Raw genomic sequence first — 25,582 nt, 5'->3', positions numbered from 1 at the left:
ACACAGCCTTGACACCTGGCTGGAGTGCCAAGAGCCTTTAATCCACACGGCTCAAAATAAAAGGGAGAAAAAAATAGAAAGGAAAGAAAGGAAGGAAGGAAGGAAGGGAGGGATGGAAGGAAAGAAGGAAGAAAGGAAGGAAGGGAGGAAGAAAGGAAGGGAGGGAGGAAGAAAGGAAGGGAGGAAGGAAGGAAGGAAGGAAGGAAGGAGGGAAGTAGGAAAGAAAGGAGGGAAGAAAGGAAGAAAGAAAGGGAGAAGACAAAATAAAGTAGGATAAGATATAGTTTTTAAAATTAAAAATAATTATTAAGAAGAAAAATTTCTATTAAAGAAAAACAAACAAACAAACAACAACAAAAACAGGTCAGTCTAACCCTAGGACAAATGGTGTAAAAAAAGCTATTCAGACAAAATCTCACACAGCAGCACACACATACACACTCACAAAAAGAAAAAAGGGGAAAATAATAGTATATCTTGCTCCCAAAGTCCACCTCCTCAACTTGGGATATTTCGCTGTCTACTCAGGTTTTCCACAGATGCAGGGCACTTCAAGTTGACTGTGGAGCTTTAATCCGCTGCTTCTGAGGCTGCTGGGAGAAACCTCCCCCTCTCTTTGTTCGCACAGCTCCTGGGGTTCAGCTTTGGAATTGGCCCCGCCTCTGCGTGTAGGTCGTCCGAGGGCGTCTGCCCTTCGCTCAGACAGGACGGGGTTAAAGGAGCAGCTGATTCGGGGGCTCTGGCACAGGCCGGGGGGAAGGGAGGGGCATGGATGCGGGGCGAGCCTGCTGGCGTGACGCTGCACCAGCCCGAGGCGCGCCGCACGTTCTCCCGGGGAAGCTGTCCCTGGATCCCGGGACCCTGGCAGTGGCGGGCTGCACGGGCTCCCGGGAGGGGCGGTGTGGAGAGTGACCTGTGCTCGCACATAGGCCTCTTGGTGGCGGCAGCAGCAACCTTAGCGTCCCACACCCGTCTCTACTGTCCGTGCCCACAGCCGCAGCTCGCGTCTGTTTCTGGAGCTCCTTTACGAGGTGCCCTTAATCCCCTCTCCTCGCGCACCAGGAGGCAAAGAGGGAAGAAAAGGTCTCTTGCCTCTTCGGCAGCTCCAGACTTCAACTAGACTCCCTCCCGGCTAGCCGTGGTGCGCTAACCCCTTCAGGCTGTTTTCACTCTGCCAACTCCAGACCTTTCCCTGGGGTCCGAGTGAAGCCCGAGGCTCAGCTCCCAGCCCCCGCCCGTCCTGGAAGGTGAGCAGACAAGCCTCTCGGGCTGGTGAGTGCCGGTCGGCACCGATCCTCTGTGCGGGAATCTCCCCCGCTTTTCCCTCCGCACCCAGTTACTGCGCTCTCCTCCGTGCCTCCGAAGGTTCCCCCCTCCGCCACCCGCAGTCTCCGCCCGCGAAGGGGCTTCTACTGTGTGGGAACCTTTCCTCCTTCACAGCCCCCTCCCACTGGTGCAGGTCTCGTCCCTATTCTTTTGTCTCTCTTTATTCTTTTTTCTTTTGCCCTACCCAGGTACTTGGGGAGTTTCTTGCCTTTTGGGAGGTCTGAGGTCTTCTGCCAGCGTTCAGTGGGTGTTCTATAGGAGAAGTTCCACGTGTAGATGTATTTCTGATGTATCTGTGAGGAGGAAGGTGATCCCAGCGTCTTACTCTTCCGCCATCTTCTCGCTCCCCCCAAAGTCCTCATTCTTTACAAACCATGCTGTAGACCCCAAGCAACTGTCAAGAGAGTCTCACCTAACTCCCATAAATACAAAAGGAAGTCAGGTGTTTGCACAATTGAGTGTAAAAGTGCCTGTATTCATGTGGAAAACCATCTCTTTTTCTATGTGGTGATTTCAAGTTCACACCATGAAATTATGGAGGGGTTGAAGTGGAATCGCCCAATTTGTGAAGAGAACATGCTGACATTTTAAGAGATGGAACAGAGCTGTAAAAAAATCTGCAGGCAGGAAATCTGCATATGTGTTGGTAATCTAGCAATCTGCTCCCTGTCTAATAATAATATGGTCTGTGACAGATTAGTAAGCACAGAAAGGCAAGGACCTCAGCACATCCCAGGGGAGTGAGTCTGTGTTGGATATGAGGAGGATGCAGCCTGGGCTACAGTTGTCTGGTGCAACGGTGGGGAAAAAGGCATTGGTTAGAACAGAATAACACAGTGTTTCTCAAAGTGTCCTAATTTTCAGTTACACTGTGGCACTAATCTTCAGTGTGATGGCAGATTTAATACTGTTGAGATCTGGTAGCTAGTCCCTAGAAGGGTTTTCATACTGTGTTGATGTCGAAAAAGAACTCTCATCTCTAACCAGTCCTTCCTCAAGGACTGGGGATGTTCAAGGCGGATTCGTCTCTCATAACCTTCCCCTTCTCCGTTGACCTTACTTACTCTGTTCTGCAGTGGAAAGTGCTTAGAATTTTGAGTCAAAAGATCAGGGCTTCTGTCTGAGCTTTTCCTCTTAGTCACTGTGTGACTTTGGGTAGCTTTCTCACTCCATCGGGGCATGATAATAATATTGCTTCCCCTCAGGCTTCTGTGTTGTTATGAAAGACAGCAGAGCCCATGTAAAAACAACTGGGGAGCTTTAGAATTTATTAGATGGTATTTTTATTTCTATATATTTGCTTAAGCCACAAGAGGAGGAGAACCTGATAGCTGAAGCTACTGGACACCCTACTATCCTTTTCCATGGTCCTTTGGTAAATATTGTTGACTGTGTATTATCTCTCTCCCTTCTCACAGCTGTTCAGTTTGTTAACGGATCATTAGGGAGTCTTGGAAGAAGAATGGAGACACAGGTTGGCTGAGAAATGGTTGAGTTACTATATCCGTTGTGCCCAATCCATGCATAGACTCTTAGAAAATATCACCTCACCGCCCAAGTGTGTCAAGGCTTTAGGCTGCTTCTCTATGAGACCATCTGTGTTTTTTGTTTTGTGGTTGTTTGTTGGTAATGGATTTTCCTAAATGTTTCCTTTGGAAGTCACATCTTCAACTTTCTAATTAAGAAAAACATGGAGATGCAACTTATTATTAAGGAAGCCAAGGATTGACTCAAAGCCAAGAGTAGATAATAACCCCTACTTGGGTTTGTTTAACAGAAGTTTACATGGTGTACATTCTTTATGGGGCCTTGCCCTAGGCATGGAAGACAGAAAGTCCCAGGACCACTGCCCCCTCTCTGCATAGTCACTCTCTGAATCCCCTCCAGTTGTCTGTCCCTGGCAGCCGCTCCTTGGTTTCAAGCCAGGTCTCTGTTGTTCAAGTTAGTCCTGATCTTAAGTATGCTCTTTCTTCCCTCTTGCTTCTGTACAAGGATTCACCTGCTTTTACTTCTCCCTCTTACCAAGACTGTCCAGAAGTGACCATGGGCTCTGTTTCCTCTGAGATTCTCCCAAAATCACCTGTCAGGTTTATTTCACTTTAGAAGTTCTACTGCAGCCACATCAAGCTTACTAACAATAGCAAATCTCTGCGTTGGTTCCCCAAAAACAGTCTCTGGGATGAGGATTTGGGGGAAAGGGATTTGTTAGGACAATGCCAGGAAAAAAAAAAAAAAAAAAACAGGTGAGATGTGAAGACTGAGACTGGAAGGGAAGGGTGGATGTCAGGCTGTGTCCCAGGTGACTGCAAAGTCCCAGGGCGATCAATGCTCCTCAGATGATGCAAGTCACACCTCAGCTTTGTCCCCTCCAGGGCAAAGATGCAGGAGTGTCCATTACCCTCCACACCCCACCCATCAGACATTGATTGGTTAAGGGCTGCCCTGGAGGCGTTTGATTCGCAGACTCCCGGAGCTCTGAGTGCATTGGCAGAGCTGGCCCTGCAGCCCGAGAGCATCCCTGTGACAGCTGCTGTGTATGGGGCTTGCCTCTGGCAGGGTCGCAGGCACAGTAAAGGACAGGACACTGACGGGGTCCCAGCCATGCTGAGGAAAGCTCCAGGGCCCCTAAGTCCTCCAGAGCTCCACCTACAGCCCTACACTCTTTCTGGAGGGGCTCTGGTCCCTCAGTACTCAGTATGTGTATAGGGCGCCTCCTTGTCATTCTGGCCCCCTCTTCAGCCAGGAAGGTCCCTCTGTGCAGCAATAGTCAGGCCTCCTGATGGCTGTGAGCTTTGGACCTTTCAGTCTCAAGTGGGTAATTTACTTCTCAGGGGATCTGAGATGATTAACTGTTATCTCAACTTCCCCAGCTCTACCCAGGAAAAGGTCACCTAAGGGCATCCCCTCACACCCCTCACCTCTCCGTGCCAGGGGTGCAAAATGAGCCTAGTACATGTACTTAATTATGAAGAAGATGTGGGAGCAGATAATTCCAAAATTAGAGGTGATTAGGGTTATGGAAAAAAAACATCATTTTAGGAATATTTTGTTTCAGTAGGAGCTTCCATATTGCACAACTAGTTTGCTATTAATATGAGAAGGGTTTTTGTTTGTTTTCCTTTTTTTAAGCTTTTGTTTCTTCCCTTTGCTTCTGTGTAAAGGGAGTTTACAGATGTAGACATTTTGGAACAGAATGCACATTCTTTTGGGTTCAGTGGGTTTATGGGGACTTGCTCTCATTTTCACATATGTGTAGTCTCCAGTAAAACATTCCTACCAGTCACTCAAGAAAGCTCGGGCAAAAGGCAAGTATTTTCCCTTTGCTGGTTCTGATATTCTGCATCCTAATAAATTCATGGTGGAAGTAATCCAGCTGTCTTCTTGGAAAATATAAAATTTAGAAGAGGACTGTGACTATTCATGGCTATGTAATAGTTTGTTTTATACTGCACGGAGTTGTAGTTATAAACACGAAAGCAGCTGGCAATAAATGACTTATGACAGCTATTTCCAAGGTATAATGAAGAAAACAAAAACAAAGTTATTGCTTATAATTATGGTGCCTGGGTGAACCTGCACCATGCACTCCAAACACTACTCTGGCTGTTTCCACATGATCTCATTCACAGGCTCCTTTAAATGACCTTGGCTTTCAGGTTATTTAGCTTTGGGGTTGGGAGTGCACTGATAGTATTTGCATTTTCCAGTGCAATTTGTTAAAGAGACAGCATCCTTTTGCTCTATTCACCCATGTAATGGGAAAAAAAATTGGAATTATTGACTCTTCTCTAACTGTTGGAGAGATTTTACATTGAAAAAATATTTGGGGGAGAGCAGTTTGTCAGTACAGTCAGCTCTCTGTACCCATGGGTTCCTGATCCAGATTCGACCAACCACAGATCAAAAATATTAAAAAAAAAAAATTCCAGAAAGTTCCATAAAGCAAAACTTGACTTTATTATGGACCAATGACTATTTACATAGCAATTTACATTGTATTTACAACTATTTACATCGCATTTACATTCTATTAGGTATTATAGGTAATCTAGAGATGATTTAAAGTGTATGGGAAGGTGTGAGGTGTGCATAGGATATATGCAAATACTACACCATTTTATGCAAGTGACTTGAGCATTCATGGATTTGCATATTTGAAGAGGGTCCTGAAAGGACTGTATTTTCAAAATTTTAAACTTTTCCTTTAACTCAATGGTTAAATAAGTTAATTTTTATCAAGGAATATATCCTACCAGAATATATTAGGTACACAAAGGCATAGTCAAGAATGCTTATGGCAGGGTTATTGTAGTAGTATTTACAAACAACCTACATGTTTATCATGTTAAGTAAATATAGTGTCCATGCCTAGAATAGTATGTAGACATTAGATCATCGTACATTGACATTGAAAGTTCTCCAAGATCTAGTGCATGAAAAAAGCTAGTCTCAGAAGATACAACACATGTTCCAATTTGTGTAGAAAAAAAAAAATCTGACTATGTTTGTATGGCCATATAACTCAATTATTAATTCATTCATCCATTCAACAGATATTTATTGAGTGTCAGGCCCCATTCTCAATGCAGTTGATACAACAATAAGTAAAACAAAGGTCTTCCTGGGTTTTGCCTGCCAGGTGGGGGTTGAGGTCGAGGCAGCAATGAACAATCAAGCACCTGTGTGTCAGGTGGTATATAGGAGTCAAAGAGATCCAACAGCCTAAGGGAAGAGAGAGGAATTTAACTCGAGGACAGAAAGAACCTCATTGAGGAGGTGACATCTGATCAGGGATCTCAAAGGAAGTGTGCCCGACAGGGGGGACAGCTAGGCCAAAGTCCCTGAAGCAGGACTGTGCTTTCTGTGTTTGAAGAGCCAAAGGAGACCAGCATGGCTGGAACTCTGTGAGCAAGGGGACAAGTGGAAGGAAAGAAGGGTGGAGAAGAAGCCAGGAGCCAAATCACGGGGAAATTGGAGGCCACGCTCTCCTGACTTCACATTTTATGAAAATGTGATGTGAAGGGACTAAAGCTTTGAGATCAGGAAAAAGGCACAATCTCAGGCTTTAAAATGTAAATGTATGGAGTGGTGTGATGCTCCCGTGCTATTGGCCATGATGGCCCAAGAGGAAGGTTTTCTAGTTAAATCCAAGAAAGAGAGGGTGGGGCTGTAGGAGAAAGTTCTCACTGTTGTCTGCCTATGCCTGCCTTCTTTAAGCCTTTTGAGAATTATTTATAAGTTCTTTGTATAATTCATAAGTATTAAAGGTAAAAAAAATCAATAATTCCTTACCCAAAATAAAACAATATCTTAGCATTCCATTCTGTGACCTTGAGGAAGTTCACTTTCTTAGCTTTCTCTCCTCCATGTTTATGAAGAGGGGGGAATAGGTTCTTTATCACAGGATTGTTCATGAGAATGAATCAGACTCTATGCAGAGAGTTTTTAGCCCGTGCTCGGCACATTGGAGCAGAGTGGTTACCCTTATCCTTATTCCAAGACCCCCATGGATTCCTGAAATGTGGATAGTACTGAACCCTATATATACTATGTTTTTTCCTGTACGTACATACCTATGATAAAGTGTAATTTATAAATTAGGTACAGTAAGAGATTAACAACAATAAAGAATAATAAAATAGAACAATTATAACAATATACTGTAATAAAAGTTATATGAATATAGTCTCTGTCTCTCTCTTAAAATATCTTGTACAAATGTAATGTCTTTTCCATGTTCACTAAGCACTTATCACCTACCACGGCTCTAACTTTTGCAGTTTGATGTGCGACAGCAAAACTAACACGGATTTATTTTTCCTTCTTCACAGTTTTGTGATAGAAGATTTGTTCTTACCCTAATCTTAGCAACCTCAGCACACAATTGTTTTTTCTTTCCTATTGACTTGAGAGCTTTCACCTTTTCACGAAGGGAAGCACTGCTTCTCCTTGGCCTATCTGAATTGCCAGCATCACTACTTTTGTGTTTTGGGGGTAAAATAAGCGTTACTTGAGCACAAGTACCACAATACGGCTATAGTATGACAGCTTAGCTGATAAACTGAGGTGGTTTACTAAGTGACTGACAGGTGGGATACATGGATGATTCACGTCCCTGTCAGGATGGAGTGAAATGGCGCTAGATTTCATCATGCTACTCAGAATGGAGCACAATTTAAAATTTGTGAATTGTTTATTTCTGGAATTTTCCATTTAATATTTTTAGACTGCAGTCGACCATGGGTAACTGAAACTGAGGAAAGCAAAAACACAGATAAGGGAGGGGACTACCGTAATTCAACAATGACAGCTATTGTTGTTGCTAGGCTACCACCTCCCATGTCAAAACACCATGAGGAATTTGGGCTGTAAAATTGCCTGGCTCTTCATCACCTTTATCCTGAGCTGTAGAGAAGCATAAGAGGCTGTTTCATAGCTTTATAGAATGTAATAGCTGACTAATCCAACTGGTCCAACTCTACTGCTTTTATAATTGGAGAAACTGAGGCCCTAAGGGGCTATACTGTTGGCTTTCCAATTTATAGCTAATAAGTGACCCTGGTCTCCTGGCTTCCAATGCAGATCTCTATTTACTGCATCAGTGTTTCCCTAACTTTAAGCATTCATATTCCATCTTCTAATATGATATTTAATTGAATTATTAACTACTTTTATTTTCAAAGGAAACTTTATGGCCTCACCCTAGGTGGAAAACCAGTATTCCTTGTTATAATACATTAGAATAACTTATAGTTTTAGCATATTTATATTGTTGCTATTGCCACAGTAATGCTGTGTAACAAACAACTCCAAAACTTAGTGATATACAATGGTAAGTGTGTCTTCCTTGCTCACAGGCCTGTGGGTTGGTCGGAGCACAGCTGATCTAGGCTGGGTTAAGTTGACCTGTTCTACTTGTCCCCAGATTCTCTGGACCAGCAGCTACATGAAGCATGTTCTTCTCATGGTTCTCCTCCAAAGGCAGGATTGCAAATGTTCAAACCTAAGTGTCATGTTTACTATTTTCCCATTGACCAAACCAAGTTGTATGCTCAAATCCATCATCAGTGAGACAAGGGAAAAACATCATCCCCTGGTAGAGGAAAGGCAAAATCACATACCAAAGTGTATAGATAGAAGGGGAGATGAAGACTTGGGAAAAATAATGGAGTATATAAAAGCAATATGGTCAATATTACCTTGAAATGGGTAATGACTATTTGTTTGCTACCCCAAAATACCTTGCATACACCTAGACTTAGGCATGTTACAGTTTGAGAAATACCCAAGTATGCTTAATCCTGGATAGGACTTTGGTACAACCTACTGGCTGATAACCAAACATCTAAAGACAAAGAATTGTACCCTGAATTTCACTGATGCACATTTTCTCATATTCTATCATCTTTGAAAGTAGGATGCCTCTTACAGCTTGGGATGTTTTACAGTCAAGCATAGTTGTGGTAAGATTTCACTGCCTGTATAGGTTCATGCTTGACTGTCATCCCCGAGGCATTGCCTGGACAGCTGCAACCACTTGACTTTCAGCCACCCAACTGGTTAGGGGACATTTAAGGAGAAGGTGTGTATCTTCAATATTTTCTAGTTCCTTCTTTGTTAGCAACAAAGAAGGAACAAGCTTCAAAACTTTCAGAGAGGGTGTTACAGGCTTGGAAGAAAAGTTCAGAGTCAACAGTGGAGCACTCGTGAAGGACTGAATCAACACCATTCTTGAGAACACAAGGATAAAACTGTGGAAAACTCATATCTAGGATTCTGTTTTAAAAAGTAATTCAGAAGTACTGGACTCTTAACGTGAGGAAGTTTAAGAAATTGTAACCAATTTATCTCCTTTTTATCTATGCTCTAGAACAAGCTGTGCCTTAAGAAATGATTTAAATAAATCCAAAGTGGCAATTTCAATACCTATAGAATAAAAATCCTAAGTGATAAGAAAACTTACAGAGCTTCCTCTTACTTAGTGGTACACAAAATACAACAACGTAATGACATTTCTTACAATGGTCAGCTTCCTCAATTCAGTGAACGGTGATATATAATTAAAAACACTTAATGAAAGGTGTATCAGGTAGCATGCTTTTGCTTGCAAATAATGGAGAATCTTAAAAAGACTATGCAATATGGAAGTGTCTACTCAGCAGTCGAAAGATTCTAGAGGTTGGGAGCACTTTACAGTTAAGTTACACCATCAGCCAGTGATGCCAGAATGCATCATCTCTCCATCCTTGTGGCTAAGGGAGGTGTGGCTACTCACCTTCATCAATGGTCACCTTCCTGTGGAGCTGAGGGTGGAGTCAGCCCTACTTAGATCACAAGGCTGTTGGTTAAGTAGTGGGTGGACAGTAATGACCGTGGATAAGAAGAAGAGGAAGAAATTCCCACTTTGCAGGAATGCAGGAATCAAGGGTCAGGAAAAAGCAAGTGATGGTTATGATGTTGGCTTAGGGCTCATTGCCTTAGTTTTGAGGCACTGTTAGGGTCAAAACAAAGGTTGAGGAGTATTTCTTTCCTTGCCCTCAAGTTACAGAGACAGAAATGGGAGAAGTGGAAACAGATATTCAAGAGGATGAGAAACATAGTCTACAGCCTTAAGGATTTCGGTGTTCCTACAAATGTGCTTGAAACCAACATGCTGGGCTAAGGAAGTATTTTCTAGGTGGCAGCCCAATCTATAATTTCACAAAAGAAAATTCCTCTCTCACTCTCCAAGTCAAATGATCATTTTTCTTTCCCCCAAGAGAGAAGTGCATGATGATTTGGAAAACAAACAAACAAAACTGGCTAAAAGTCAAGTGCTATAAAGTTTCTGGTGGCTGTAGGTTCGGCCCTGATTAGCATGGAGATGTCTTGCTCCTGGAGCTTTCTGGAAGGGGAGTTTGGAGCCTTATAAATTCGACTGATGATGGCATTCCCCAAGTGCTACAGGTGACTGCAGAGTTATATGCACTTAAAATAAAACAGGCTAATCGACCTGGGTTTTGGTGCAATCTATCATTCTTCCTTCCACAGGAGAGGATTTTTGTGGGAGGTGGTTATGTTAAATATAACTTTGAAATAAAGAAATCCCATGCTACTCAATTCTGGTTGCCCCGTCAGAAATTTATTATGGCAAAGAACACAGACTCTGTGCTGTAAAATCCCTTAGTTGAACTCACTTGCTCTCTCTTTCTCAATCTCTCTCTCTCATGTAATAAAAAGTGATTAATACTGAGATTTAGTTTGGTTGAATTATATGCAAAGCTGTTTTACATACAATGAGTTTTTTCCATGATATTGCAATTCCATCTCTGCTTTATCATTGCCTTTTTGTTTGAATTAATGCAATAATATCACCAAGGGCATCCTCCATTACACAACTGTTTGCCTTCACATTCAAGGCAACAGTGTCATTTTCAGATGAAGCTATTTGTCCTTGTTAAAACAGGCAAAGCAGTTGGTACATTCAGACTCAGTTATTAAGTTGCATGATTGATTCCAAGTTAGAGCTGGGAGCGGAGGCAAATGAAAGTTGCCATTAGCAACTTTAGTGTGCTCTCTCTTCTGCTAGATCTGATGGGAGAACCACTCATAATTCTGTGCCTGAGAAGGAAGCAAAGGGGAGTGAACTCAGATCAGTTCCCCAGGAGGCAGACTCTGAGATGGAGTTTAGGGTACAGGATGTCTACTGAGCTGTGCTCTGGGGATCAACACCTGGAGAAGACAAGGGATAGAAGTGGGAGGGGGCAGAGGAAAAGATGAGCTGCCGTGTAGCTCAGTGATGGCCCTACTCACCCTGTTGGGAGCTCTGGGGCTGCACGGCCCTTCAGTGCTGCACCGATTTGAGCCAAGATGACCAAGCCTTTTATACTCTGCATTGATTATGGGAAGGGGCATGACCCCGATGAGGTGGGTCTTTGCATCTGACACAGTCCCTGAAAAGGTTAACAGTTGAAGGCTGTCTGCTGACAGCACTGCTGGGGTCTAGGCACTAGATTCTAGGGCAGTAGTCCTCAGCCAGGGGTGATTTCGCCCCCTAGGGGACATTTGACAGTGTCTGGAAGTGGTTTTGATTGTCAACACTGGAGGCCCTGCTCCTAGCAAGTGGATAGAGCTCAGGGATGCTGCTAAACATCTCACCATGCACGAGGCAGCCCCCGGCAATAATCATCTGGTCCCAAATGTCAACAGTGCCAAGGTCAGGAAGCCTTGGTCTAGGGCAACAGATTCCACCCCACCCCCCACCCCGAAGCAGAGCCTGGTGGGCATCACAGTGGCCACCACAAGAATCAACATTAATTGAGATATTGTTACTTGTCAACCACAATTCTCTGTGTTCCTTATTCCTCCTCATCCTCCCACAAACCCCTTAGGAGAGCCTTAGAGTTTTCATCTACTGATGAGGTTGCTCAGAGCAGTTAAGTAAACTCCTCAACATCATGAACGGGAAGGACCCCCAGATGGGATTTCAAGCAGACTGGCTCGTGAAAAACATTCTAGTATCTTCTAGTTTCCACTTGATGGCTTGATGCAGGCGTTCTCAAACTTTTCACTTTGTCTACCCGGAGCACAAGATAGATGATGTTTACGTGTTCAGTTTGCTTCCATGGAATTCCTGGGGCATCAGCTATAAACTCACCTCTTTCTACCTCATTTAAAAGGCACAATGATGCATAGCACAGGGAGATCAGCTCGGTGGTCTGTGACCACCTAGAGGGGTGGGATAGGGAGGGTGGGAGGGAGGGAGACGCAAGAGGGAAGAGATATGGGGACATATGTATATGTATAACTGATTCACTTTGTTGTAAAGCAGAAACGAACACACCATTGTAAAACAGTTATACTCCAATAAAGATGTTAAAAAAAAAAAGGCAAAATGAAACATGAGTGAGCATGGCACAAATTACAAGGATGACTCTCAGTCCTCTCTAATTTGTATTTCTAAGCAGGCCATTCCTGAACTTCTGGCCCTTACTGTTAGTAAGCATGCAGTTGATTTCCACAGGCAGAGTGCAACCTGTGGATAATCTTGGTGAATGCCTGTAAAAAGACTACAATAGTTTCAGAAGAATTGCTCGATACTATCTCTTCATGTTTCTATGTCATTGGATGGATTGAGTTATTCAAGAACATTCTTCAGGGCTTCCCTGGTGGCGCAGTGGTTGAGAGTCCGCCTGCCGATGCAGGGGACACGGGTTCGTGCCCGGGTCCGGGAGGATCCCACGTGCCGCGGAGCGGCTGGGCCCCATGAGCCATGGCCGCTGAGCCTGTGCGTCCAGAGCCTGTGCTCCGCGACGGGAGAGGCCACGACAGTGAGAAGCCCGCGTACCGCAAAAAAAAAAAAAAAAAAAAAACATTCTTCAGAACTTATTGGCACCTCAAGAATGTAAGGAATCAAAGAATTAACTCATTAATTCATTTAAAAAATAACCCCTACTCCATCCCAGAAACTGTCTTATTTTCTCATTAGAAACAGTAGCATTTACTAGTGGAGGAACAGAAAAAAAAAAATCTGTCATTTCACAGACATATAGGTAAGCTTAACAGAGTCCATTATTACTCTGTCTAAAACAAAATCACATAAATTGTGACTTTTTAAATAGAACATCCAAGTAAAGGGAATAAACATATATTCTATAAAAATGTTAAGGAAAATAAAATGTAGTACACATTTAACCCGAAGATATAAATAAAAAAGGCTTAAACATTTCATCATAGTTGAGCCCAATCATAATGTTAGTTATTACGGTCAATAGCAGCTACAGTTTTTTGAATTTCTAGTGCAGTATCAGTCCTTTTTAAAAAAAATTCTGTCATTAATTCCCACAGCATACTTCTATATGGTAAATGTTATCTGCATTTTCCATGGGAAAATCCAAAGATGAAAATAACTTGATCAAATTTATACAAAGGTACATTGGCAGAGGACATCGTCGTGCTCAGATCCCTTTCTATTGTTAGAAAGCTCGATTTTGACTTAACTCTATTTACATTTGTTCATTCACTCTTTTCATCAAATTCTTTAAATATTGCTAAGTAAAATACAGTGTCTTAGTCAGTTTGGGCTGCTATAACAAATTGCTGGGTGGCTTAAACAACGAACATTCATTTCTCATGGTTGAGAGGCCAAAGATCAAGGTGCCAACCAATCGGGTGTTTGGTGAGGACGTACTTCCTGGTTTGCAGATGGCTGTCTTCTCATTGTACTTCACTTGGTGGACAGCAGAGCATGCTAACTATCTTCCTCTTCTAAGAATTCTAATCTCATCATGGGGGCTCAACCCTCATGACCTAATTAACTCCCAAACATCTCACCTCCAAATACCATCACATTAGAGTTTCAGCATATACATTTGGTAGACACAAACATTCAATTCATAGCATATGGTATAAGCAGTGGTTTGCCAGCAAATGTTTAAAAAGTGACTCTTAAAAAAATTAATATCATTACAGACATATGCATGTCTGTAAGTTTATTTTTAAATTTTACTGATACAAAGAATGTATAGCACACAACTTAGACTGTACAATACCCTCTATTAGAAATTCTGTTTAGCCAATTGATTCTTACAGAATCCTTTTGTTAAATTTTATCAAAATTTTGTATCCATAGCCAACTTCTGGTTTCAATTGACCCACATGTATAGTGAACCATGAACGTTGATTGATATTTTCAGTTTTTATGTCACCAACATGATGTCACTTAACACAGAGCTGGGACAGGATGCCCAGTAGCATACTGGTATGTAGTATTTCCACCAGACATGTATGATAGACATAGTTATCTTAAAAGCAGAGGTAATAGTAAAATGTGGCACAAGGAAGCAATGATGACTATTTGTTTTAGATATGACTTAGCTCATTGAAGGTTTATGTGATTTAATTTCTTAATAATTGTTTAACAGTTGGTTCCCAAGATTCCTGGAAATTTAACCATTGGTTCTTGTGAGCTGGCATAATTGCTGGTAGAGAAAATTTTTCAGTTAATCAAATATGCCATTTCCATGATGTCTTCTCTTCCAACTGAGTGGGGTTCAGAGCTCAGAGTATATGAGAAGAGGGCATCCCATTATCAAGCAAAACAGATGTTGAAATAGATGATGTCGGGTTCGAGCAGAATCGTGCCTTTAAAATTTATTGTTATTTTTGTGGTTTATTCACAGGCATTTCCCTGCATCTCAACAGGCATTTATGGTAAGTGATCTATCTTTTGGTAATGTTTATATTTCTTTATTTTGTTGTTAAAATCAAGGTTAACAGGAAAAATAAGAGGTTCTCTGATGGATATAGTTTGCTGTGATTTAAAGAGACTCAAAATGCAGGTCAAATCCCATTGAGGAATCTCGAGAGGCTATTTGGATATTTTTTGTGTTGTTGAATTTAGTTGTATTGCATACCATGTGCAATGATTAGATGCACTGTGGCTTAACGTCTTTTGTTAGGTAAAAATTTTGCTCTAGTAGGATCTGACCTCTAATAGTATTTTCTTCAATAAAGTAAGGTTTTTCTGTTAGATGAATCATAATGCATATAAAACCTAACATTACCTTTATTTTGTTGTGAATTACAAAATAATAGAAGTGTTAAAATTCACACACGTATATGTCTGTATATTTAAATCTAAAAAACCAAATATGTGACAATAAAAACAAATACCTTTTATAAGATGCAAATTTTTTTTTCTGGTATTGCTAGATTATTTTAAGTAGTGGCTGCTTCACTTACAGATGGAAGGAAAATGTTTTTATCATTACTTGTTTTCACTAGACTAAAGCTCCCTAAATATTCTTCTACCTACAATGACATATCCCTATGCTTTTTATCTCAGGCCGTTAATAAATCTGTTTTACACATTCAGGTAAAACAGAGTTTTTTGTTTCAGGGTTTTCTGATCAAGCAAAATAGATTACGACATTTCTGAGCTCAAACTTCTCACATGGAGATTCTTAACTGAAAAACAAAATATGTACAAATGTAAAAAATTATTTAAGTTCATCACTGTAGGGGAAGGATAGCTAAAGTGATATCACAGATAGGAGATTTATTTCCTCTTAATGTGGTATTTTTTTGGAAGATTTTGGTGAGAATAAAGTGGAAAATGGAGGCCTGAATCAAATTAAATGGGGAAAGATTTGGTGACATTATTTAAAAATTTAAGGCATGCTTTTTTTCTCTCTGGATTCCACTATAGCCTGTCTTTGTGGAAACACATTGGACACTGGGCTGGTGGGCTAAGCTGGACCATCTGCACCATTGTCCCCATCGTGGCCACTCTTTCTGCCTCACAGATACCCAGTTATAACTCTTACTTATATATTTGCTTAAAGGAAGTGTTACATGCAAACTTTTACTTGGTCAAGCGCCCAAATCTTCATTTCACCTTGTCTAAAAGCAAATCAGACCCCACCACAGAAATGGTTCTGAGTATTGAAAATGTTCTCTCATGACAATCTTGATTTTCCTTGACAAAAAAAATGAGCAAAAACCCAACTGCCAAAAACAATCCTATGTCATATTGTCGATGTCCATTGTGTCTCTGAGAATCTTATGGTAATGTACAAAGACTTTCAGAAGCTGAATTTAACACGATGCATTAAGAAAGGGGGAAATGGCAGGAAAAGGAAATAGAAAAGTAAAGGAAGATGAGGAGGGACACTAAAATGAAAGGCTGAAGAGAACATAGTAAAAACTAAATCAAAACTAAAGTGGCCCTTGGTTAATTTCAATACCTGAAGGACTGGGATTCCTCCTTACAGTAACATGGCTCAGTGTATAATAACCAGATCAGTACAGCATTGTGTTGGGTGGGAGGGGAATATTGAAGACTGTTGAGAAAGACACTGATAGGGAGTCATGTCACTGGCTTGGAGGGCTTCCACCACATGAGCTCAGTCAGTTTTCACAATGCTAGGTCAAAGAATATAGTTTTCAAGTCCTGGCTACTCATCTCTCTACCCCTCTAGTTTCTGAGTAAATTTCCAAGTGAGGCTGATACCTGCAAAGTCAGGTGCCATGTTGTCTTTGGTTAGATGCACCTGTGCTTGAGACCTATAATTATTTTTAGCTCCATGAGATCTTTAATAAGGTTTAGATTACTCCAGGTCTCTTTATGAACTATTTAGCATTTTGCAACTTGAAAATTATGCCATATGTCCCTTGTGAAACTACAGCTTTCTGATCAGCCCTTGATTCTCTCCTAAGTACTCATATTTTATGGATCAGTTGTTTTCTTGCTCTTATACAGAACTTAGTTCTGCCTCCTCTATTATCTAGATCAATTTTACTTTTATCTTTACTTATTGGCATTTGAAAGAATATTTTATTTGAAGAAAGTGGTCCACAGCTAAAAAGAAAAAAAAAAAAATTAAAAGCAGGCAAATAAAACTCCCAACACTTTGTAAGTCATGCTTGGTGGATTCTTGAGCAAATATTCAGAACAGTCTCCTGGTTCCAGGCCTTGCCTTCTTATTCCATATTCTAAACCTCGCTACATGAATTTTTCTAAACTAACACTTGGTGCATGTTTTGCATCTGCTCAGGGGCCTTTGATCATATTCTGTTACTTGTAGACTCTTTCTAGACTGAACAATAGGCAATTATGTATCTCCCTAAACCAGCGCTTTCAAAACTTGTGAAGAGGGGAAAAAAAAAATCTCTTCTTGAGGATATGAGTTGCTGTGCCAAGAATTTTATATGTACCTTTGCCTTTGTACCTTTAAAAGGGGGAATTTACTTTGTAGTATTTCCTAGGGTTATTTGTCCATAGAAATTATTCTTCTCTCAAACTTTCTCAGGACTAGTATTTCCTCCAGAATATAGTTTGAGAAATTTCTTGACATCCACCCATCATGGACACATTTTCTCTTACACACAAATGAGCTGAGGAGTCTCAGAACCTGGCATGTGCCTTCCCAGGTCCAATTCTGTGCCCCTTCCTTATAACACACTCACAAGCACCAAACTCACACACACCATCACCACCACTATTCTCTACCCCAATCCCCAAACAAAAACACACCACACACACTTATATAGGTTGAAGCTTGATCTCTGAGAAGTCTTCCTTGAATATGCCAAATCTTGATGGTCATTACATCTTTTGAACTCTTTCAGCATTTGTAATCTGGACAATTAACAACTGCCTCTTCATATTGTTCCATAGATTTTTAAAAATATATATATCCTGTGTTCATAGCCAATATGGAGCTTTTTTCATGAGCAGGGATTCACTTGTGCATATTCTACATGCACCCACTGTCTAACATTGTGTCTCCCGGAGGAGCTCAGGAAATAATTGCTGTTTGATAGCAACAACAATGATTATAACCCCAATTGTTGCCTAACTGATGATACAAGAAGCAAAATTGTTGATTGGCAAAATAACAGGCAGAGAAAGCTACCTGGTTGATATTTTCTTAATGGGCAAACATCTCTATTTTAGGAAAAACAAATGAGCTTCTAAAAAACATTCTCAAACTAAGAATGATATCTGTAAGCATGGCAGTGTCCACCTTCACAAGGGGAAATGAAAACTCAAGAACTTGTTCAGTTAGAAAACCAAGGTATCTGTATGTCTTCTTTGGGTATATGTATAACTGATTCACTTTACTATACATCTGAAACTAACAACATTGTAAGTCAAGTATATTCCAATAAAGTTTTCTTTAAAAAGAAAACCAAGATAAATACAGCACTCTACTTCACTTAAACAAAACAAAACGCTTTGTTATTTATCATGGCCCATGGGATGACGGTCTCTCAGGGAGGTACCTGTTGCTCTGAGGCCCTATCCCGACTTTTCCTGACATGTCCTAGTCCCAGCCCCTCTCCATCTGCTGTAATTTCTCAGATACCTGTTTGCTTTGGATTGACTTTCACTTTTAGATTTATGTCCCCCAAACTCAATGTAACTCTAATTCTTCTATCAGAACAAAAATTTTGACTGTGGTAGAGCCATCTTTGGAAGGGGTTTGAGTTATTTAATTGCCAAGATGATCTCATACCAGGGCAATGTCAACAGTAAGCATTTCCATTTTGTGGAATCATCACCATACTCAAAGCATGTCTGGAAGGATCTGGGCACACCAGTATTTGGGGGACACTGGAGACCATGGCAGAAACCAATTCTTCTCCCAGCCTCTCCTTAATCCTAGCCTTTTGGAGACACAACCATCTGTACCTTTTTGCAGAACACAGACTGAAAAATATCTACCATGTGACTCAGCCCGATTTAAGGGAGAAATACAATGGGAGCAGGCCCTGCCTGCTTTGAAGTTTCCCGGGATGAGGAGCCAGAATTTCCCACTCTGATTTTCAGCCACCGCTGTTGCTGCCCCAATGTAATATTTCCAGGATGGTTCCACAGGGCACCAGACCGCCTGCTTACACTCAGGTTGAAAAGCCACATTTGGTAAAATACCAAAGCAACAAGGCCTGTGTTACTTTTGGAAAAATAGATCCAGATGAGGCTTACAGGGGCTTTAAACTCCCAGATCCCAGTTAAAGGTTTGATTTGGCCACTAAACTGGTCTCAGAGGGATAGATTTGAACTTCCCTGATGAACATTTCAGATCTTGCGTGTGCCTTCTGTCCTTTGAGCCCAACTTGGATACTCTGGTGCTAATAAGTTTAACACAAGAGGCTAGACATGATCCATAGCAATGGAATTTTTACTGAGAAGTGAACAGCAAAAATAATTTTCGTCTATTTTATGAGAGTCAATATAGTTAACAGAAATGAAGTCCAGGTGGAAAAGTGTATCCCTTGAGTAATTGAGAAAATATTCTTTCTGGAGAGAAAAAAAAAAACAACAACAAACTTGAATCTTCCTTTCCAGGTACAAGATGGTGTTTTTAGAGAGGAAGGAATTTCAGACATTGAGTTATTGGCTGGAAATCTGTGGGAAAAATTTAAGTGCAGCATAACTTAGTGAAAGCAGCTCCCATATTTATTCATTAGATTTCTGTTATCAATTTGGAAGGCCTGTTTCTATCAAATCACCTGGTCTCTCTCTGCTTTCCATGAAGTGCTGCCAGAACACAACTTTCTAATTGAATCCTCCCTCATTTGCATTCAAGTTTGCTCTTCTGCTTCTAACTGGTAAAAAAAAAAAAGGAGATCTACGTGATGTTTCATTAACCTTATATATACTTGGCAAATATTTTTATCACTACATATGTCTACATTCACAGACATGACTTGGAAAAAAAACAGAGCGTTCTCCAATGGCAATGCTAAGGGCATGCCCTCTGTCAGGTTTAAATGCTGACAGCTTTCAGAGGGTGTGACAACCATGGGCTGTGCAATTCTGGGCTTGCTGGAAGAGTTATCTTATGTAATGCATTTGGAAACCAGAGCAAAATTGACAAAAATGTGTGCCCCTCCTTTTCATCCCCCTGAACACTCTCCTCCTCCCTCTGGCTTTCTTCTCTTCCCTTTGATATTTCCATTTGCTTTGAAAACTTCCTTTCAGGTGGTCTAATGATGACTCTTTTTTCTCTCATAAATTCCCTTCTATGACATCCTGTGTTTTCTTGTCCTGGAAACATTATTCCCACTGTAGGAAGTGTTATTGTTCTTGACAATCCTTGAGTTAATTGCTGGCCCTCAAAGGGAAGTAACATTAGAATCAGCTTACTTACTTCCCTTTGGGAAAATGTAGTGCCGGGGACAAACCCATCTTAATTCTATCACATTTGAATAATATTTTATGAACTGATCCTTATGAAGCACTGGAGAAAGAGTTTAACAGACAATGAAATTATAGCTATTATTTCTAATCCTCTGAGTGCTTATCATTTGAATAGACAGTTCTAACAAATTCAGTGACACATGTACACATTTATACATTCATCCCACAAAATGTGGTACAAACTCCCCTTTTACTCTCTCTAAACTACATGAGTCTTTAATAATAAAAATGCATCAAACTAAGAAACCAGAAGTACTACCTTTGCACTGGAAGAGAGTTTCAAGCATCTAGCAAGAAAATATGCTAGTTCAGCTTACATAAAAATGACAGTGAGACCCATGGGCAGGATTCCCTCAGGGGATCTGCCAAAAGAAATGAAAATCCTGGAAACCTAGCTTTCTGGTACTGCAAAAACCAGTGTCATTCTCTCCGGTGTTCTGTTCAAATTGAACAATTTTAGGACTTACTTAAAAGATTAAGTGTTTCAAAAAGTAATAAAGATTACAACTTTATTACTGTTTCTGAGGTCTGAATGTCTACCTCTTTGCAGCTGTGTCAAGGTAAAAATTTGTCTTAGGACTAGAATGCAGAAATGAATTCCAAGTCACCCCATCCTCAGAAGCTGTCATATAATCTTATGTTACATTTTAAAAATGGCTTTTCTTATAGAAGAAGTATCAAAACAGTAAGTCTTTTAAGGAAATAGGAAAACCACTTCAGTAAATTACAAAGCCTATCCATTTAATAGGAACCCTGGGAATATCTTTCAGCCATGTTGAAAAATGGGAGCACTAATAAAATGCTCTCCCTAAAGAAATTCCTAAGAATGGATCACACTTTCCATTTGATCAGTGGAATAATTTCCACGTGCTTGCTCATTTTTCTCATCCAGTCTTGAATGACACTCCTTTTTATTTGCTCCTTATACATACTTGTATCTAAAGGGTGACTTTAAATAAACATAGCTCAGCTCTCTTTAGAAAGTAATTCAAAAATAATTCTGAAAGCTCTTAGAGAAGTCAAGTATGTTTAGCTCTTTAGGACAGAGATTTTCATGTCAAATCCTTTTTAGTCAATGATTCTATTTTTAAGAAAACATCTTGAAATGCACTTGAAAGTGACCGTATTAGTTAGGGTAAAGCTAAGCTGCTGTAACAAAGAGGCTCCAAAATAGACTGGCTTAGTGTATATAGATGTTGATTTCTTTCTATGCATATAGTTCCAAAGTGAGCATTCTGCTTGGGGAGGATTTGTTCCACTCTATCATTCAAGGCAACATTAATCTGTGGTGGTGTTAAGTAGTCGTTCTACCTTTCATAAGACTTTGTTCTCATATGGTTACCTTTCTCGTTTCTAATGAAAGAAACACGTAGGATGGGCACACATCCTATCTGATGGTCCCTGAACTCAAGGTAGCATTTATCACTTTCATCTCCCTTTCATTGGAGGGAAATTGGTCTCATGACCAACCTAACTACAAAGGAGATTGGAAATTTAGTGTGCCTTATATTCCACGTGTCTGACTACAATTCTTTTATGTAGCAAGAAGAGGGCATTGAATTATGATGGCCTTATAGATATCATTGCTCAAGGGGGAAAGAAAATCAAATTAAATCAAACAGGTCACTCGTAGGTAATTTAATTCTGGAGCAGTTTGATTCTATACAGAATCGGTAAATATTTTTGAAAAATGATAGTCTCTATTTGGCAAGAATAGTTGGTGATTTTTATAGTGTCTACTTTATTAAAATGCCTTTATAATCATGAATCCTGAAAAATTTGAAAGTGTGGAATTCTTAAGGCATCAGTACAGTGACCTATTATTAGTTGTCAGCCAGTATATTTAGACATTTAGATCTTATGTCAATTGGTTTACATTTTTTGTACTATACTTCTTGCAAAATTTGCAGACACATCATTGGAAACTAAAATCAATATATTGAGAATGAATAAATAATTGTATCATTTTTTACATTTCTAATTCTTGTCCCTTTCCATAGAAATCCTTGGAGGAATCAATTATAGTTTGTTTCTGTAACACCTTAAGCTTCTGAGGCTATATCCATCTATAAACATATCAGAGCTCCTGAGCAGATATAGATCAACATCCTGTGTACCAAAAAACCCTAGGGAAATGTGAGTTTAGAGAAGAGTCTGATCATAGTAGGGTGGAAATAGAACCGAAAGACAGATATTGAGAGAGGAAGAGAGACAGAGAGACAGAAAGATAGAGACAGAGAGAGAATGAGAATATGAATATGAATCTAAACCTCCCGAACAGTCAAAGGAAGTTTCCTTAGAATCTTCAGAACTGAAGAAAATAGTTTTTTACACCTTGTCTCTCTTTTCAGCTATGGTCAACAGGGAGAGTTTCCCACAAGTGTTTGAAAATTGAATTGAAATTAATAAAATCAACATGAAATTTCCTCACCTCTATTTGTTGCCCTGAATTTATTTCACAATGTTTTAAATGAATTTAGGTTCAGCTAAACATTCCCAGATCTTTCTAAGCAACTAAATTTTTGTTAAAACTTATTTTCTCTTTACTCAAGACTTTTATTCTGTTGAGACTTAGCTTATGAAACTGGGCTCTAAGCTCTGTCCTACCACACATGGACGTAGAGTAGTTCTAATAAATATTTGTTTAATTAACAGCTACAAAATAAGTAGGTCCTCAACAAAATATTCGCTATCAAATCCAAAAAAGTAAAAAGAATTAGATGCCATGATAAGTGGGACTTATCCAAGGTATGCAAGCCTGGTTAGACATTCAAAAGTCAATTAAGGTTATCTGTCACATCACCAGACTATGGAAGAAAAACCATTTAATTATCAATGAATTCAGAAAAAGCATTTGACAAGATCCAACACCAATTTATGATAAAAACTCTTAGTAAACTAGGACTAGTGGATAACTTCCACAACTTGGCAAAGACTATCTACAAAAAACCTATAGTTAATGTCATACTTAACGGTGAGAAACTCAAAACTTTCTCAGTAAGATCAGGTACGAGTCAAGGATATTCCCTCTCATCACTTCTTTCCAACATCATACTATAAGTCTTTGCTAAGAAGAGGAAATAAAAGTTATACAGATTGAAAAGGAATACATAAAACTGCCTTTATTTGGAGACCACATGATTGTCTTTGTAGAAAATCAAAAAGAATTGACAAAAAAATTATCCTGGAACTAATAAGCAGTTATAGCAAGGTTGTAGATAAAGGTTAGTATAAAAAAGTCAATTTTTATAAATAAAAAAATGGAGAGATATCCCATCTTCAGGGATAGGAAAACTCAATATTGTCAAGGCATAGTTCTTCCCAACTTAATGTATAGATTCAATGTAATCCCAGTTTAAAACCCAGAAAGTTATTTTATGGATTTTTACAAACTGACTCTAAACTTTATATGGAGAGGCAAAAGACCTAGACAAGTGAACACAATATTGAAGGAAAAGAGCAAAGTTGGAGGACTGACAGTACCCAACTTCAAGAATTATTATAAAGGTATAGTAATCAAGACAGTGTGGTATTGATGAAAAAAATAGACAAATAACTCAATAGAATAGAGACCCCAGAGATAGACACATGTAAACATAGTCAACTGATCTTTGTTAAAGGGTAAGAGTAATACAATGACACAAAGATAGTCTCTTCAATAAATGGTGCTGGAACAACTGGACATCCACATGCAACAAAAAATTCAGACTCAGACTTTACACCCTTCCCAAAAATTAACTCAAAATGGATCATAGACCTAAATGTAAGTTGCAAAACTAGAAGACAATGTAGATGAAAACGTAGATAACCTTGAGTATGATGATGCTTTTTTAGATACTACACCAAAGATACGATCCAGAAAGAAAAATTTGATAATTTGGACTTCATTAAATTGAAAACTTATGCTCTGTGAATGACAATGTCAAGAGAATTAGAAGACAAGCCACAGACTGGGAGAAAATATTTCCAGAAGATGAATTTTATAAGGAAATGTTATGCATAATGTACAAAGAATTTTGAAAACTCAACAATAAAAAATGAACAACCCAATGAAAACATAGGTCAAAAACCTTAACAGACACTTCATAAAGAAAAAGATACACAGATGACAAATAAACATATGAAAAGATGTTCTGCATCATATGTCATCAGGGAATTGCAAATTAAAATAACAATGAAATACCACCACACACCTATTAGAATGTCCAAAATCTGGAGCACTGACAATGTCAAATGCTGGTGAGGATGTGCAGCAACAGAAACTCTCATTCATTACTGGTGGGAATGCCAAATGGTACAGCCACTTTGGAAGACAGTTTTCTAGTTTCTTACAAAGCTAAATATAGTCTTAACATGTGATCCAGCAATTGTGCTGCTTGGTATTTTCCAAAAGGTGATGAAAATTTCTGTCCACACTAAAATATGCACACAGATGTTTATAGCAGCTTTGTTCATAATTGCCAAAATTTGGATGCAATCAAGATGTCTTTCAGTCAGTTAATGGGTAAATAAACAGTGGTATATCAAGACAGTGGAATATTATTCACTGTTAAAAAGAAATGAGCAATCAAGCCATGAAAAGACATGGAAGAACCTTAAATTCATATTACTAAGTGAAGAAGCCAGTCTGAAATGGCTACATACTGTATGATTCCAACTATAAGACTTTCTGGAAAAGGAAAAAACTACAAATACAAGAAAAAGATCAGTGTTTGCCAGGGTTTGGGTTGGGGGAGAGATGAATAGGGAGAGCACAGAGGATTTTTAGGGCAGTGAGAATACTCTGGATGATTTTATAATGATCCATATATGTCATTACATTTTTGTCCAAACCTGTAGAATGTACAATGTGAAGAGCGAATCCTAAGGTAAACTATGGACTTTGAGTGATTATGATATGTCAGTGTAAGTTCATCTCTTGTAACAAATGTACCACTCTAGTGCTTGATGTTGATAATGAGGGAGACTCCACATGGGTGGGGGTAGGTAGAGGTATATGAGAAATTTCTGTACCTTCCTCTCAGTTTTGTTGTAAACCTAAAACGTCTCTTAAAAACTGGTGTCATAGATGAATGAATGAATGAATGAATGGTAGGGAAATCCAATGATAGGGAAGGCTCTAGAGACCAGACTCTGGATTCAGTAATCATTGAGATCTATCACAGCCTCGTTTCTATGTTCTTACTTATTGAAAAGAGTGATTTCACTTAGATTTTAAGAGGATAACGGAAGAGTCAATTAATAATAACCGAGCCCAATCTTTATATGCAGTTAGTTTTTCAGCATTTCTATTAAAATATAATTCATATAATATATAACTCTTCCTTTTAAAATGATTTTAGTAGATTCACAGAGCTGTGTAACCATCATCATAATCTAATTTTAGTAAATGTTCATCATTCCCCAAAGAAACCCCATATTAGATGTTACTCCTCAACCCCTCTTCCCCAGCTTTAGGCAAATAATAATCTACTCTTGATATCTATAGATTTGCCTGTTCTGGATATATTTCAAGTAAATGGAAATCATAAAATATGTGGTCTTTTGTGACTAGCCTCTTTCACTTAG

The 25,582-nt window shown here is 39.6% G+C and overlaps 1 protein-coding gene across 1 annotated transcript in view; it reads left to right on the top strand.

Annotated features, from left to right (window-relative positions):
* The window catches only part of MACROD2 (mono-ADP ribosylhydrolase 2), a 1,977,737-nt gene that overhangs the window by 1,356,834 nt on the left and 595,321 nt on the right, over positions 1 to 25,582 (top strand). Inside the window, exon 7 of the mRNA XM_067012448.1 lies at positions 14,487 to 14,517. Within this exon, the coding sequence (XP_066868549.1) occupies positions 14,487 to 14,517 (31 nt within the window). The remainder of the gene's footprint in view (positions 1 to 14,486; positions 14,518 to 25,582) is intronic.

Source organism: Kogia breviceps, chromosome 14 (assembly GCF_026419965.1).
Source record: "Kogia breviceps isolate mKogBre1 chromosome 14, mKogBre1 haplotype 1, whole genome shotgun sequence".
Taxonomy (NCBI): domain Eukaryota; kingdom Metazoa; phylum Chordata; class Mammalia; order Artiodactyla; family Physeteridae; genus Kogia; species Kogia breviceps.
The sequence above is the reverse complement of the archived record's forward strand: the minus strand, read 5'-3'. Positions and strand labels throughout refer to the sequence as shown.